At 33.1% G+C, this 17298-nt stretch overlaps 1 protein-coding gene across 4 annotated transcripts in view; it reads right to left on the bottom strand.

Annotated features, from left to right (window-relative positions):
- LOC128992600 (uncharacterized) overlaps positions 1-17298 on the bottom strand; it is a 359698-nt gene that overhangs the window by 74302 nt on the left and 268098 nt on the right. For all 4 annotated transcript variants that reach the window (XM_054416263.1, XM_054416280.1, XM_054416271.1 and 1 more), the window contains one exon: positions 7018-7151. In XM_054416263.1, the coding sequence (XP_054272238.1) occupies positions 7018-7151 (134 nt within the window). The remainder of the gene's footprint in view (positions 1-7017; positions 7152-17298) is intronic.

Below are 17298 nucleotides of genomic sequence, written 5' to 3'. Positions count from 1 at the left end.
CTAACCAGAAACACATTGGAAGAGTTTGAAATATACAGAGCGGTCAAAGCTGACCATCAAAATGTTTTGAACGATAAACTCTCCTTCCAATCCAACTATATTTACAACACAGCTATAAGGATACTGGAGGGAACAATGAATGAATGAACACGCACCGGTGATAAGAAGACAGAGACAACGTCATAGACCACTTCGACCGCTAGTCTAGACTTTACCTCAGCCCGGTCACGATCGATTGTCAATGTCCCTTCGTGTTTTTCGTGTTTTTTGTAATGTGTGTCCGTTCCGTGTATCGTGTTTTGTATATGTTTTATTTATTGAACTCTGTTAACGACCTTCGAATGAAGTGATCACTTGACACCTTGAGGCCTGAAGATGGTTCTAAACAAGAACCGAAACTAGTTGCCTAAATCAGCAACAAAGGATTACTATATGCAGGTATTTTAAACCATTTTATGTATTTTGTTGTCTCCACCTAAATTGTATACGCAAATCATTACATTATGTGAAGATAAACCAATTATATCAAAAATACCGTACGGAAATATTTTCAAATATAACGCGGTCCCATCGGACGAGCCACCCCTCTCAATATAATCGGCCTGAATATAAATTATAAAACCGAATCTGCTAATGTGTCTGATCATTAAATCTCCCTAATCATCACAAATGTTTGTGTAATTTAAAACCCATCTCCATGTGCAAACAACATTTTTTTAAATTACATTTTCGATGATTTGATGATCATAATTTTTAATTGATTATCTTGGCTGGTTATGACAGAGATAGAATAGTAAATTTCATCACTAGGGCATTATCTTGCTTTTTACCCATGTGATGAACTATATTTTTCGTCATATTGCAACAATTATTTGCACAAGCTATGTTACAAAACTGAAATAGATGTAATTTAAAGATAACCTCTCAAAACTACTTCTAGCTTGTTTTAAATTTAATTTGCTAATAGAATCAAGCAGCTGTTTAGTAAGTGATTCAATCGTTTCGTCTATTACGATTGTCTTAGTGTACATTATAATATCGATAATGTTAAACTATTTACAATAAGAAGACAATTATTAACTACAATAGATTAAATATTTGATACATACTTTCGATACATTCTATAGTTTACTATCAAAATTTACAACTGAGTTGACAACAGCTAATTTTTACTCCCTAGGTGCTAAAAAACTATGTTTACTCCCTAGAGAGTAAAATGGTACTTTAGACCCGCAACGCATGCGTTAAACACAGTTCACAGTTTGGCGGAATGCACATGATTTATTGTACCACCACAATATGAAGATATTTTATTTGAATGACTCATGAGAAAGTAATATTACTTAATTAGCTCAATGTATTGTATATACGGCAAGGGATTACCATAGCACCTAACTGTAATTCAAATGTTAATTACAAAAAGAAAATATTATAAATTTATTTATTGAAAGGTATTGGGAAAACTTGCTAATGCTATTTGGTACTTTCCTGTTAAAGGGAACATTCATTATTATCGATGATTTTCAATCGATATATCGATATTTTTTTCCCCTTTACGATCCATTACAAATTGACAACTGATCTTGTTCAGGCTAAAATCTAGTCTATTATGGATTAAAACTGTTCTAAGCTAACCTAACATAACCAACCAAACTTGCTGTACCATTTTAAAAATTCCGTTTGATTACAGAAAAAGCATGTGGGGAATATATAACGGAATTTTTAAACGTTTTACAGCAAGTTTGGTTAGTTTTGTTAGGTTGGTTTGGAACAGTTTCATTTAATTTTTTTATTGATACTGAACAATATTTATTTATCGTAGTTGTCAGCTGATAAGTTTCAATTCGTTAATATCGATATATCGCTTGAAAATCATCGATAATAATGAATGTTCCCTCTAACAGGAAAGTACCTGATATTTCAATCATAAAAATCGGTATGTCGGCTGAAAAAGGATGTTACAGGGGAAACTTATGTTGTATTAAATATATAGATGTTTTGTAAAAACTTAAAAAAAATGTTCTCGTCAATAACACACGCGTCATACAAAGCATAACATTTTCAAACTTTTGACTTGTTAGGACTAAATATTTTCCTCTACAAAAAACAAATGATATTTGATAGTTACGTTTTTTTGTATAAACAACCGAGTGGTCCTGTCGAGTATGTACAAGGTTGGGGTGTTGTAAATGAATAGATCACGTGAGTTGTAAATCCAGCAATATAGTAGAGGGGGTGGTAAGGCTAGGTAGAAGGGGAGGTTTTCGTGGCGCGGCCGATTTCTCAAACTTGAAGGCCAAAGTGGCGGGAAAACTCCCCAAACCCGCCTGTTATGGTAACGTGTGGTCAGCTGTATTGATAAAACACCCAGACGAAACTTTCACCCCCTCCACAGTATCAACCCCTAAATTCCTGAACAGCTAATACACAATCAGAGCTTTAGGCTGCACTAATAGTTTACGTCCTACACTCATTCAAATGAAAAATATCGATATATAGATTATTCGATATATCGATTACTTCATTCGGTTAGTTAGGTTAGGTTTCAACCTAAGCTTGATATATCGAATTAAATAATCGATATATCGATCGATATATTCATTCAGTAGGACGTAAACTAAAGTGCAGCCGAAACGCATTATATGTTTAAGTATGACGTAGATTTAAAATCGCAGCAAACTATGTAAAATTCCAAGGTGAAAGATTTAACTTCAGAATTTCACAAGAGAACTTTTGGAATTCAAATAAATAACTGAACTAATTGAATTACAATAAGTCATGTGTTATAAAATATCATAAAACCCAAGCTATCATGAATAACAGTTAATTTGTTATGTATTAATAAAACTATATTAGTATAAATAATATACAATTAAAGCAATTATACTCAAATTATAGGCTATAATAAAATATGAAAGCTGTGAAACGCATTTGCACATAAATAATAAAATCATAATGGGTTTAGCTTATTCGGCAGTAAAGCCGAAAAGCGAGCTTTATGTTGAAAACATTCTGGAATATCGTTAAATAAATTATCGTCGTAACGATTACCAACTGCGCGGAACAAAATAGAGGCAAACATTTTGTTGGTAGCCCTGCTTACCGGGTTGTTTATAAATATTATATTAATCTGAAAACAGGTAGCACTTTATTTTTGTTTCTATTGATGTTGTTCCATTATTTATACATTAGTAAATTGTGGTATAACTTGTTTTCAAGGACCTAATTACGTTTATGGCTAAATAACTTGAATGGGAAAGGAAACAGTTTGTTTGGGCAAGGAAAAGTAATGTTTGAGACAGGACAAATAAGGTTTTCATAGAATGGAACTTACGACAATTTTCGTAGACAGTAAAGAAAGATTTTCATCGACCTAAAATTAAATGGCCCACTATAAACAAGTAGTTAACAATACACACCAGTGGTTAAAAAATTACTTGTCTCGAACAGAAAATGGGATAAACTGAAATATACGATATTGAGATGGGAAATTTGGCAACACTGCGAGATATAACTCTTGCAGACGACGTAGAAAACAGCAATGAACGACGTCGCCGTGTCGGCCTATGTTAGCTCAGGTTGGAGGTATAAAATAGTGTATGTTCAATATTACTTTCTTGCAAACTAAACAAAGACATGCTCAAATAAGATTTTCTGAATTAAAAAAATATATATCAAATTTATAAAGGTGGAAAATTTACACAAACACATTTCCGGGCAACAATACTAATTTACGTGAAAAAATATGTTCAACATTACTTGCTTTTGGAAACTAAACAAAGACATGCTCAAATAAGGTTTTCTGAATAAAAAAAAATATATTATATAAAATTTATAAGGTGAAAAATTTACACAAACAGATTTCCGGGCAACAATGCTAATATACATGAAAAATAAACAGAGTTCTACATTAACAAGGTATTTTATAGCTAATTAAAACATTATTTGCTTCCTCGACCAAAATTATGTATGGGGTCGTGTGTCGGGGTTTAGGGGATGCCAGGGGTTGCCTTATCTTGCCCTCATCCCCCACCTGGGGTCGGGACTCAAAAACACGAAGGGGCTTAAAGAAATCAGCCCTTACGTCAAACATAACAATTGGGATGAAAGAAATACTGAAGTCGTTGTTTAGGGGTTGTACGTTCCATTGTGGTGGCAAGGCACAATAAATGATTCGTTTTGTTTTCGACGGAGAATATAAATTGTGGTTACGTGCTTGGGTGTCAAGAGAAAGAAGTAAATTGGTTATGGTATAGTGAGATGGTTTAATCATCGGGTGGTAGTATGTGTTTTTGAGCTGTAAAATTTAAAAATATAACTATTGAGGGCGGAACTGACACTAGGATCCAAAAATCAAATGTTGCAGGCTTAAAATGGTGTATCAGTTCAAGATGGTAAATTAGAGAGCGTTGATTACTCTTTCGTTCGAGGCACCAAAACGAAATGGTATTGGGTGTGATGCTAGCCTAGTGCTCTAGGGGTTAGCGTCTCGGAGTTCGGTGCATGCGTGTGCTCCCACTATCTCCGCGTTCCGCCATCTCCGAACCCAAATCTGTCCCGCCACCTCCGAATTCTTGAATGACCCTTAAAATCCCGTCACTGCCTGCGTTGTTAGCTGTCATTGCATCCACGGCTGCGATCCTACTTAGGTTAAGTTAGGTTAGGTTAGGTTTGGACGGAAAGTCTTAACGCAGGTAACCGAGGATTATAGGGGTCACTCTGAAATTCGGAGGTAGCGGTACACGGAGGTGGCGGGACGCGGAGATAGCGGGAGGTAACCGGTGCATGAGGACAGTTTTGATTCCCGGCACACCCACAAATATGGGTGCACTCGGAACAGCCGCGGTGTGGTGTCTACGGGGCGACCCAGACTGAACATCGTGCGTTGCAACGAGAGCCCGAGAATGGGGACCGACCCAGACTTTCCCCAAAACGCGTTAGTATCTCCTCTACACCTCATTGAAAGATTCCACAGGCGTAGACAATAACAACAGCAATACACTGTCATAAAATAAACATCTAAAAATCCAATCTTGGTTTAAAACGAGATTTGCAATAAGATTGACATGCAAGGGGGTGGTATTGCATTTCAAATATGCTGCTGTGATTTTCGAATAAATCAAAACTAATGCTATTTATCTGCAGTTTAAACCTATTGAATAAGGTTATGTTACCTAAGTAAATGTCAAGAAAATGAACTACGTACACATGCTAATAACAGACATACCGTTACAACTACTTTGACGTTTCCAACTGAAACAACCTGGGTGAGAACCTTTCAGTGTCTAATGAAACCCACAGAGACAATTGCGGGGTTTAGGCAAATGTCGCTCGGTGGGAAATGTTGGCTAAACTCGCATAAGCTCAACAATATGAGCCGTTTAACAACAACTCCCTACTTACATGGTCAGGGATTACTAGCAGACGTTAGGATTTGGACACATAAATGGTAGCTGAGCCTTTAATGTGTTCCTGTAACTCTAGGCTGTTTAGTCGATATGTGGGTTTGTAGATTTGTCACGGACAAAATATTTTTTGGAGTTATTTGGGAGATTTATTGTATTATAGACGGAATACAGCGGTTTAGAGAAGTCAAAAGAAAAGAATGAAAGTAACTTGTACTTTTTATTTTAATCGATAAGAGATAATTTACTATCTACTAGAAACAGACAAAATGCAAAATGGATCAAGTTAATACGAAGAAGTAGAAAAACATTGTAAAGGTAAAATAAAAGGACAGTGATGAGATAAATTGGAAACAAGGCTTAAATTCCAAGAGAAAAAAGGAGTAGAAAGCCAAAAGAACGACAAAAAGAAGGATTGAGATAATAAAGGATAATACAACAAATAGAGTAAAAAGAAATTTGCGGAGAAATGAAAATGATAAATTGGATAACATTTGTTTGATGGTGACATAAAATTGTGTGTGTTAAGGCGGAAAGTACTGAAGAATAGTTTCAAATGAGATGAGGAGTTAAGGTTATCTGGTTCTTTAGTCAGAAAAAAAGGTTATAAACTTTAAAAAAGGCTAATGATCAAGGACGACTGAGTTCAATTTCTAAAATTCAAAAAGCTTCTTTATTTTTCAACCATGATAGAACTGGTATCCCTTGCTCGCTGGATAGAACTCGCTCAAGACAAAAAAGATACAGGACAGAAGATGGAGTAAGCAAGCAGAAAATTTGACGAAACATCAAAAAGAGTACCGTATAATCAATAATAAAAATACCCCCGCCGCAGCAAACCTGCCATTTTCCATTTGTCTTAATTGATTTTCAATTAAATATATTTTAATAACATTAGGTTTAACGAGTACCTAGGTTTGCTGCTACAAGGAAACTAATAAAGTGTGTTTTTTTGTAAAATATTGATAGCTTAGTACAAAATAAATAAATTTGATCAAAATACAAAATATATCCATAAGCAAGCAAACTACAACGTTTGACAATATTCTCCATAAGAATAACATGGAAATTTTAAATTTACAATTTTTTTAAATTTCTCCGTTACTATTAACCGAACAAAAATACTTTTTTGTATACTAAATTAATTGTTTTTTAAGCTCTTTAAAAAGGTCTAAAGAGAAATTGGGAAATTTTGTGTTTTGAGGGTCAAAAGTGAGAAAAACCAATTTTTACCCCATTAAACCCCCCGTAAAGCCCCGTTCCCATGGTCCGATCATGCTGGTTCGCGAACTCATTCAAGTTTATCCCGCTTTACACCTTTAAACCAAATTTCATCAAAATCGGACAAAAATTACTCAAGTTATCGCGTTCACGGACGTATATATATATAAAAGTCTATATACATATATAACAATTTGAACGAATGGTGTTTTTGGCCTCTGGGGACATCAAAATGAAAAAATAAATCGGTCCCGGGCCTAGGTCTTACCGTGCCACCTACGGTAATAGCTACTTCCCTATAGGGAAATTCGCTAAAAGTAGAGTTTATCCACAAACTTTGACTTCCGATATTACACCAAGAGGTCCAATTGAGAGCAAAACTGTTACTAACCTTGAGAACTCTCTCTGGAGAGCTTGAAGTCTGGCGCGACATCTCTCAGCCTCTGTAGCTGAAGACCTGAGTCTGCACTCCGAGTCCAACCTGAGTCTTCTCTCTCTGTCGACGTCCCTTTGTAGCACCTCTCGCTGCAACAGAACAAATAAAACATAAGTCACTGGAACACGTAGCTAACTGCTACAGAAAATTACGAACCAAAACATCGTGGTCTCACCCAAATGAGAAGATTAGTATTGAAAATAGTGTTAATACATCCCTACTTGTCAACATCTAATATAATTGAACATAGCAACAAAGGTTTTTTTAATTTAGACTATAGAACTCCAAATAAATCAAACTTAAATAAAACTTTTACCCAAACGTCCTTTTATCAAATCAGACGTGAAGGGTCAAGAAAGACTTATGAAGACTTGTCATCAAAAAGTTGTTGGCGACTTAAAACTTTGTTCCTAACTCTGTTAGCGTTGCCAGCGTTTAAAGTTTGCTTTACTTTTAATAGTTTATACAAAGTAGCAGAAATATTGCATAATTAATTATACTAGCTGTTACCCACGGGCTCCACCCCGTTTTACTACATTAGTATTAATAAAACTATTGATTGGTTAAGTTAAGATGAAATAAACAAAACAGAATACAGTAATGGTAATACAAACAAATAATAACAGCTGAGGTATTTTTAACATTAGGTAAATGGAAAGTTCCCTTTGGAAAGCAATTACGACCTTATAGGGCAATTTATGAAATAATGGATACTTTTGCGCAAGGTTTCTCGTCATGACGAACATTTTAAGTATATGGTTTATGGGGGTGTGACTTGTAGTTTTCTCAAAAGTTCATGGGTACTTTTGGCTTTATATATAGATTTGCTGGAAAAATGGTTTATTGTTCAGTTTATTTCGGACACAAAAGGTGTATAGTTGTCGTTTAGTTTTTATGGGCGTTTAGTTACAAATCTGTAACTTGTCCTAAAGGGAACTCTCATGGTTATGCCAGTCGTTTAATAATATTCTTATAATTACTTAGTTGAGACATCGACGTACCTTTTGCTGTATTTTAATCTAAATATAAGTTCAATGTGATTTTAAAGTGAAATGTGTAAAATAACCTTCTCTTAGGAAGCAACACTTTGAGTGAAGTAGAATATTATCAATATCTAAACGGGAAGGATTGGCGTATCTTCACAAAATACATTAGAGAAGCTTGGAAGTATAGATGGGATCTTATAAGCGAGTTTAATTTCTAAATTTTAGGTAAACAAACAAAAACAAAAAACCTTGAAACTCGTTTATTTTTATCTGATTACGTTTAATTCTGTATTATGTTTTGTTATCTATTGAGTAATCTAATTGTGTTTTATTATTATTTTATTTATTGTATAAAAATGTTCATTTCTTTTGTGCTAAATGTTGTTTAAAGACTATTTTAGAAGGCAAAGATTGTGTCAACCAAACAGACGGTTGTTATCAACCATTGTTTAAAAGTGTTATGTTTTTGGATGTACATATTACCTTATCGTTTAATAAAGCACTTACTCATTCATCAAAATAACCTTCTCTTTTAGTTAGGTTTAGTTACCAAAAGCCCAATAACTAATTAAGAATAGTTGAATTCATTTTCGAAACATTAAAAGCTGAATTATTGCCATTTAGATTCGCCAAAAAAGCTTTTGTTAAGGTATTATAAAAATAATTACATTTTAAACCAAGCTGAGTAATTAGGAGGCATTAGAAAATAATACGATACACGAAGTTTATTGGTTTATTAGTCTAGGGATAACGCCCCTCAATACTGTGTTGACTAAACTGTCTGCTAGTTTGGGAGTTTACCCGTTCACAGCCAGGGGCGCTTGATGTATTGGCGCAATTTAGGACTAATAACTCTTGCCCCAGGGTACCATGGATTAAACACACTACGTCATACAGCTATCATCCCAATGGTTAACCCGGGGAAAATTTTAAGGCATACTTTTTATGTATACAGGGTTTGCTTACATGTTTCATATTTATTTCGGCTGCACTTTACTTTACTCCTACATTCATTCGAATGAAAAATATCGATATATCGATTATTCGAAATATTGGTTATTTCATTCGGTTAGTTAGGTAAGGTTAACCTAACTAACCGAACTTGATATATCGAATGAAATAATCGATATATCGATCGATCTATTCAGCCGAATGAGTGTAGGACGTAAATTAAAGTGCAGCCAAGATAAATTAACCCTTAGCTAGAATCATTTAATCGCCATAAACTGCCTGCCATATAAGATATGACATACGTTAAAGCAAACCTAAAATTTCACATTAGGATGAGAAACTATAGTACCCAAATTCAAAGACGATACAGTATGTACGGACATTTAGGTCATTAACATTAATGAGATTGAAAATTTACTCGGAACTAAATTAAACAACAGATACAATTAAGATGTAAGTATACATTATTGAATTATTGTTGTTAGTACTACCCACATACAAATAATAGTGTTTAACCAGACCTAAAGCTCGATTCAATTTAGTTATTGTACCAAGCTAGGTTAAATATAACTGTACATTAAACATATCAACACTTAATTTCCATAAAATGCTACTTATTAAAAGCAAAATATACACAAACCAGAAAAGTTATCTATATATTTATTTGAAACTGTTTTTCTTTGTGACAGCTATTTTGAGAGAACGGCTGGGCGTAGAAACTCGGTAGAGGTGTCTAAAGAAAAGTCCTGGTCTGTAGATGAGCCATCAAAAGAGAAACATGGAGAATTCCCTCGGGGCTCTGCCCCAGTGGCCTTTAAATTCCCATCCCATGTTATCCTTATGGAGGAAAACGAGGTTTTTGTCACAGCTAATTTGAGAGAACGGCTGGCCGTAGAAACTTGGTAGGGGTGTCTAAAGAAATGTATTGGTCTGTAGGTGAGCCCTCAAAAGAGTAGTGGTGAACTACCGGTATGACCCCACTTTAGGCATGTTTTTCCCATGTTATTCTTATGGGGATCATTTTTTAGCCACCAAATCCAAAAATCCTGATCTTCGCCTGTACACCCCAATATAAATGTTCAATACCATTGTATAACTTCATTACTATTTCAAATCCACATGCATTCACAAGTATATTCTCAAAATCATCAACTTGACAGTGTGAGGTTTGTACGTAAACCATTGATATATAACTACTGCGTAAACTCGGGCATGCTGCTGGCCTTGAGTGCGACCGGTCTTCTCACTTTCAACAGCGACACTAACAACACATCAAGGCTACTTCGGGTACCTCCGCCAAGGTTCGGTGATCCTGAATGCGCAAGTGTTGAGACCACTGCAATTAATTATGCAGACAGCCCAGTCTCAGACATTCTATTCGTTGCCGAGACAGGTGCGCCGTGCCAGACGTCTAGACAGGTGCGTGGTGCCAGATGTCTAGACAGGCGCGCGGCATCGGACGTATTGACAGTGATTGATGTGATGACAGGTGACAGGTGTTAAATTAAATTTGTACTTTCATATTTTAATTTTCTCCAGAAATTGTTAAAATAAATTTTACAAATACACTGCAATTGTTAAAAATTATTTTATGAATTCACTCGCTGGGAATTATATAAAAAGGCGGGGAAAACCGGTTCCTTCAGTAAGTCCCCTTCCGTCGCAGCCAGCGCAGCCATCTTGATCTCTCTCCTCTGGTAAGTTTTTTTCACATGCGGGGCTGGGCTAGTGGAAGGCGTCGGCACCGTGGACTTGTCTAGACATCCTACGCTGCCACGCCCCTGTCTCGGTAGCGAATAGAATGTCTGAGACTGGTCTGTCTGTATAATTAATTGCAGTTGTATGGACACTTCCTCGCTTGCTCGTGCGGAAATGACTTAGTTAGGTGACTGCCTGTCTGTGTATTTATTATTTGAAACTTAGAGAGAGTATTTTTCAAAAGACTTGTGACAGTGAAACTTAAACATTAAAGTCCTAATTTTTGAACTTAGAAAAATTGTACAGGATTTTTCTTTAAAACTTATTATTTTATTATTATTATTTTATTATTTTTATTATTATTTTTAAAACATTATTTTTCTCTAATGACACTTTGTCATTTTTGTATAACTTCCACTATGTTAAAATATAACAAGCCCTGATTTTTATACAATTAGCTGAATTTCACTCATTAAGGTTAACACTGCTCTGTGTCGCTCCACTCAGCATTCTGAATTGCTAAAAAGTATTCTTTTATTTAACAAATTTAACCTTTAAGATTTAGTTTTGATTTTGAAAATTGCAATTGTCAAATCTTATTGTATAAAATTGTTTTGAATATTGAAATTTAGAATTCTGATTTAAACTATTATTTCTCATTAATTGAAATTGTCAAAATGTAATTTATACTAAAGAGTATTTCTCAACAGTTACTATGGCAGTGAAACTTAAACATTAAAATCCTTATTTTTGAACTTAGAAAAAATTTTACAGGATTTTTCTTTAAAACTTATATTATTTTTCTCTCATGACACTTTGTCATTTTTGTATAACTTCTACTATGTTAAAATATAACAAGTCCTGATTTTTATACAATTTGCTGAATTTCACTCATTAAGGTAACACAGGTAACATAGGTAGTTTTCTCTATAGCACACACTGTATAAATGTAGACTCAACATTCTGAATTGCTAAAAAGTATTTTTTATTTAACAAATTTAATTTTTGATCTAGTTTTGATTTTGAAAATTGCAATTATAAAATCTTATTGTATAAAATTGTTTTGAATATTAACATTTAAAATTCTGATTTAAATTATTATTTCTCACTAATTGAAATTGTTAAAATGTAATTTCAACTATATAGAAGATGCCAACCTAGTTTTTTGTTACATATATAAAATGAAGGCTACATGTCAACACTGCTCTGTGTCATTCTCCACCAAAAGTAACCTGATTCGCCACTACAATTTGATACATCAAATCAAGGTAAAACTGTGTAAAGTTTGTAATTTAATCTGTGATAGTAACATAGCTCTAAAATCTCATATATTAATAACTCACAAGACTTGTAGTTTCTGTAAAAGAAATGTTGTTGGTCATTTTAAAAGACATGTACATTCTTGCAACAAATGTCCATATACAATGATTAAATTTGTTGGTGAATCGATTAAAACTAAACTTAAAAATACTCTTCACTCTTGTCCTCTGCCGATAAAATGGACTTTAGTAAGGAGAATCAAATTTATAAAATATTCTATGGATCAAAATGGAAAATTAGTTAATGAGAAAGAATGTATTGCAGATTTTAGAAGCATTACCACCTTAACTATTGAGAAGAGAGATTTAAAGCCTCAAATTGACAATGCTCTTTTAAAGATTGATGCATCTATACACAAATATCAAGCCCAAGGCAGTGGATGGATTTATGACCATACTAAATATTGGCAGTTACATGTTTACAAGTATAAGCCCTTAACTCCAAAATCATACATTCCCACACCAGAGAGTATTAAATTGACAAAAGCAGTTTTAAATATAAAAATTTGGATAATAAATGCTTTCTTTGGTCAATTTTAGCAGCTTTATATCCAAGGAATGCTAATGATCATGCTGAAAGGGTCTCTAACTATGTACCCTACGTAAGTCAGTTAAATATGACAAATATAAAATATCCCGTAAAAATATCTGATATAGATAAATTCGAAAGACAGAATAATATAAGTGTTAATGTATTTGGAGTTGAAGACCAGAAATGTATATATCCATTAAGAACAACCAAACTAAATAGAAATACTCACATAGATTTATTATTATTACAAGAAGGTCGTAAATCACATTACTGTTTAATTCGTGATTTTAATATGTTAATGTTCCACTCTACAAAAGATGACCATAAGAAGCATTTTTGCAAATTTTGTTTACAATATTTTTACACTAATGATATATTGGAACGTCATGCAACATATTGTAAAAACTTTGATGCCCAACGAGTGGAAATGTCTAAACAAGATACATTACAATTTAAAAATTATAAATATCAACTTAAAGCCCCATTTGTGATTTATGCAGATTTTGAATGCTTTATAAACTCTAACAACCATACTCCATCTGGATTTGCATTTGTTGTAGTAAGAGATTCTAAGATAATATCTGAAGAGTTGTATAGTGGTGCAAATGTTATGGATGTGTTTTTCAAAAGGTTGTTTGAGACTTATGACTTCATTAAAAGTCAAATGTCGATATATATTCCCCTTGTAATAACTCCAGAGCAAGAGGCATCTTTCCAAAACTCAACACATTGTCACATTTGTGAAAAACCCCTATATTTTGATAGGGTGAGAGATCATTGCCATTCCTCTGGGCAATACCGTGGAGCTGCCCACAATGATTGTAATTTAAACTATAAAGTAACAAAGAAAATCCCAGTATTCTTCCATAACTTAAAAAATTACGATGGTCATTTAATAATGCAACACTTAGGAAAATTTAATAATTGTAAATTAAATTGCATAGCCAAAGATATGGAAAAATATATATCATTCTCAGTTGATGATTTAGTATTTTTAGATTCCTATAACTTTCTGTCCCTTCCATTATATAAATTGGCTTCCAATTTAAACACATTTAGATTCATACAAAATCCACTACTACAACGCAAAGGTGTATTTCCCTATGAATATATGACGGGACCAGATAAGTTTGCAGAGTATCTCCCTCCTATAGAAGCATTTTACAGTACTCTAACTAAAGAACATATCTCTCCCAATGAATATGAACATGCTAAAAATGTCTGGACACATTTTAATATAAATAATTTACAAGAATATCATGATTTATATCTTAAAACAGATGTATTGCTACTGGCTGATGTCTTTGAGACTTTTAGAGACCTGTGCTTAAAAGATTACAAACTTGACCCCGTACATATGTATTCACTTCCTGGACTTACGTGGGAGGCCTGTCTTAGAATGACTGGTATAAAATTACAACTATTTCAAGATATTGACATGCATTTGTTTATAGAAAGTGCGATTAGAGGAGGAGTCAGTATGATTTCTACACGTTATGCTAAAGCCAATAATAGATATATGGGCGAACACTATGACCCCAATCAAGAGAGTGTGTATTTAATATATTTAGATTGTAACTCGCTATACTCCACAGCTATGTGTGAGCCACTACCTGTGGATGGATTTCATTGGACTAATGAGATAGACTACAAAATATACAAAAATAATCAAAATGATGAGTTTGGATACATTTTAGAAGTTGATTTAAAATATGATAAAAGCTTACATGATTTACATAATGACTATCCATTAGCACCAGAGAAAATAAATGGCAAATTAATACCTAATTTAAATGACAAAACTAAATATATTTTACATTACAAAGCATTACAAAAATATGAGGAATTGGGTTTGATTGTTACAAAATACCACAGAATTTTAAAATTTAGACAATCAAAATGGCTTGCGCCCTATATTAATTTTAATATTGAAAAACGAAAATGGGCTAAAAATGATTTTGAAAAAGACTTTTACAAATTATTAAATAATAGTCTCTTTGGTCGAACAATTATGAATCAACGAAAGTTTCGTGACATACATCTCAAGGATGAGTCACTATTAACAAAATATATCACTAATCCAAGGTTTGACTGTAGCAAAAAGTTTGATAACAATTTACATGCTATACATTTAAATAAATTAGTTGTAAAGTTTAATAAACCAATATATTTGGGAATGACCATTTTGGATATTAGTAAAGTAATAATGTATGATTTCCACTATAATTATATGTCAAAATTTAAGAATAAAAGATTTCTAATGACAGATACAGATTCTTTAATGTATGCTATAGTTACAGAGGACTTTTACAAGGAAATAGAATGTGACTTACACTATTTTGATACCTCTGGATATAGTAAAGACCATTTCTTATACTCTGATAAAAATAAAAAAGTCACTGGAAAGTTTAAAGACGAATTAGATGGTCATATTATGTATGAATATTGTGGTTTAAGACCAAAGTTATACTCTTATATTCCTCTAAAATGGTTATATGAAGAAGACAAGCAAGCTTTAGAGGTCAAAAAAGCTAAAGGAGCTGATAGTGCTACAGTTAAACATCTCCTTAGACATCAACATTATTTAAACTGTCTTGCAACTGGGCAAGATTACTATGAGAATGTGACAAGAATTAAATCTACAAATCATCATCTTCAAACCTTGACCATGAACAAGAAAGTACTATCCTTTGACGATGACAAGAGGTTTATTCTAGAAGATGGCATCAACACCCTTGCTCTTGGTCATTATAAAATTGATCAAACATAAATCTATATTTGCCATTATTCTTTGACCTTTCTTTGTCTATTACAAAAAAGCCATATTTAGTTTTATCCCAACATTGGTGGCAGAGATTTCTAAATTGGTTAAATGAAAAGTCATTACCAACATGATTGTTATATACATGTTTTAAATTTAAATCATCTTGTTTGAATAATATTAGGAAATTTACATTATCACGTAAATGTTTGTGTACTTTGCTGTAAGATTGACACAAGTAAAAACAGTTAATATTTTTATGTCGACCCATTGAGAAAAATTGTGTAATATTTTGACTATTTATGTCATCAAATACAACAACTGACTGTGATTTTACATCATTTGGTGTGATTTCACAGTCAGTAAACGTGTGTAATTTCACTTCATCACACAAACTAAATATTTCAATTATTTTTTTATATTTTTCTTGTTCTAAAGATTTAGATATTAAATATAAGTTTGTAAATTTTAATCCTTCCTTTCTTACAATTAAATTGTAAATTACAACCGTCTTCCCACTTCCACTTGGACCACAAATAACACATCGAATATTGGTAGGAAATAGACCCAACTTCTTTGGTATATACTCCTTAGTATGTGATATTTTAAATTTATGTTTTTGTTGAATAAAAGACATTTTTTATATAATAAAAATGGTAAAAAATGATAATAAGAAAACATGTAAAAAGGGCAAAGGTTTATTCCTAAAGCCTTACAGGGGTCGAGGGTTATTGAATACTCTTATAAATAACCTTCCATTTCCACTTCACATACCATCATATCAATACTGTGGACCTGGGACGAATGTACGTGAGAATTTAGCTAAAAATGTACCTCCAAAAAATAAACTAGACTCTTATTGTAAAGAGCATGACATATTCTACATGAATAATCCTGATACCGCTGCTCGGAACAAAGCAGACATGAGATTAGCAGACTTAGCTTGGACTAGAGTAACGGCCAAGGACGCAAATCTTGCTGAAAGAGCAGCTGCTTATGCCGTGACAAATTTGATGAAGGCAAAAGCAAAAATGGGAATGGGATTAAAATTTAATAAAAAAGATGGACAACTACCAGCTGTTAGAGGCCGCAAAAGACGTGCCTCACTTCCGGGGAGTGTACCTAAAAAGCGAGCTAAAAAATCTAACACCAAGAGTAAAAGAGTGCGGAATAGTTAATTTAGATAGCTCATCTGGCACACATTGGACAGCATATCGTAAAAATAAAGATATTGTAATTTATTTTGACCCATTTGGAATCCAACCTCCAAAAGAAGTAATTAAATATTTTGAGGGACATAAAATTTTCTATACAACTGATCAAATACAAGATTTAAATAGTTCTATTTGTGGAATTTTATGTTTATCATTCATAAAAAATTTTTGTTTATAAAAATGGATTCATTTACAATAACATTTTCGGGTACAGAGCCAGAGCTAAAGTCAGTGTTCTTTCCTCCAATTGAATTAAATGATGATTATGTAATTGGATTAGTAGATTTTCAAAGTTATAATTCTATATTTAATGTTAAAAAACCTCTAAATACTTTAACATATTACAAAGTAGAGAAAATGACATTACCAAAAGGAGAGATCTCTGTCGATGATTTAAACCAGTTATTAAATGGTAAACTTAAAGTTATAATAGATAAAAATGGAGAAGCATTAATTAATACTAAATCCAAACTTTTATTTAAAGGGCTTATTCCAAAATTAAATCAACTTAAGGGCAACAAATTAACCATTAGTGAAGGTGATGATGTTTTCTATTATGACCACAATGCTCCAGTTACAATAGCAATTTCTGAAGGAACATATGAGGTGGTTGAGCTTGCAAAGGAAATTCAAAAGCAAATCCCAGACTTTTTCCTTACAGCTAATAATAAAACTATGAAAGCTACACTACTTTCTAGCCACGTGTTTGATTTTACAAAACCGTGTTTAGGGTCTGTTTTATTGGGATTTAAAGGTGTTTCTACTCCTGGTGTTC

Source organism: Macrosteles quadrilineatus, unplaced genomic scaffold, assembly GCF_028750875.1.
Source record: "Macrosteles quadrilineatus isolate MER2022 unplaced genomic scaffold, UCM_ALF_1.0 Scaffold_1__1_contigs__length_201487025, whole genome shotgun sequence".
Taxonomy (NCBI): Eukaryota; Metazoa; Arthropoda; class Insecta; order Hemiptera; family Cicadellidae; genus Macrosteles; species Macrosteles quadrilineatus.
This window is presented reverse-complemented; position numbering and strand designations above follow the sequence as displayed.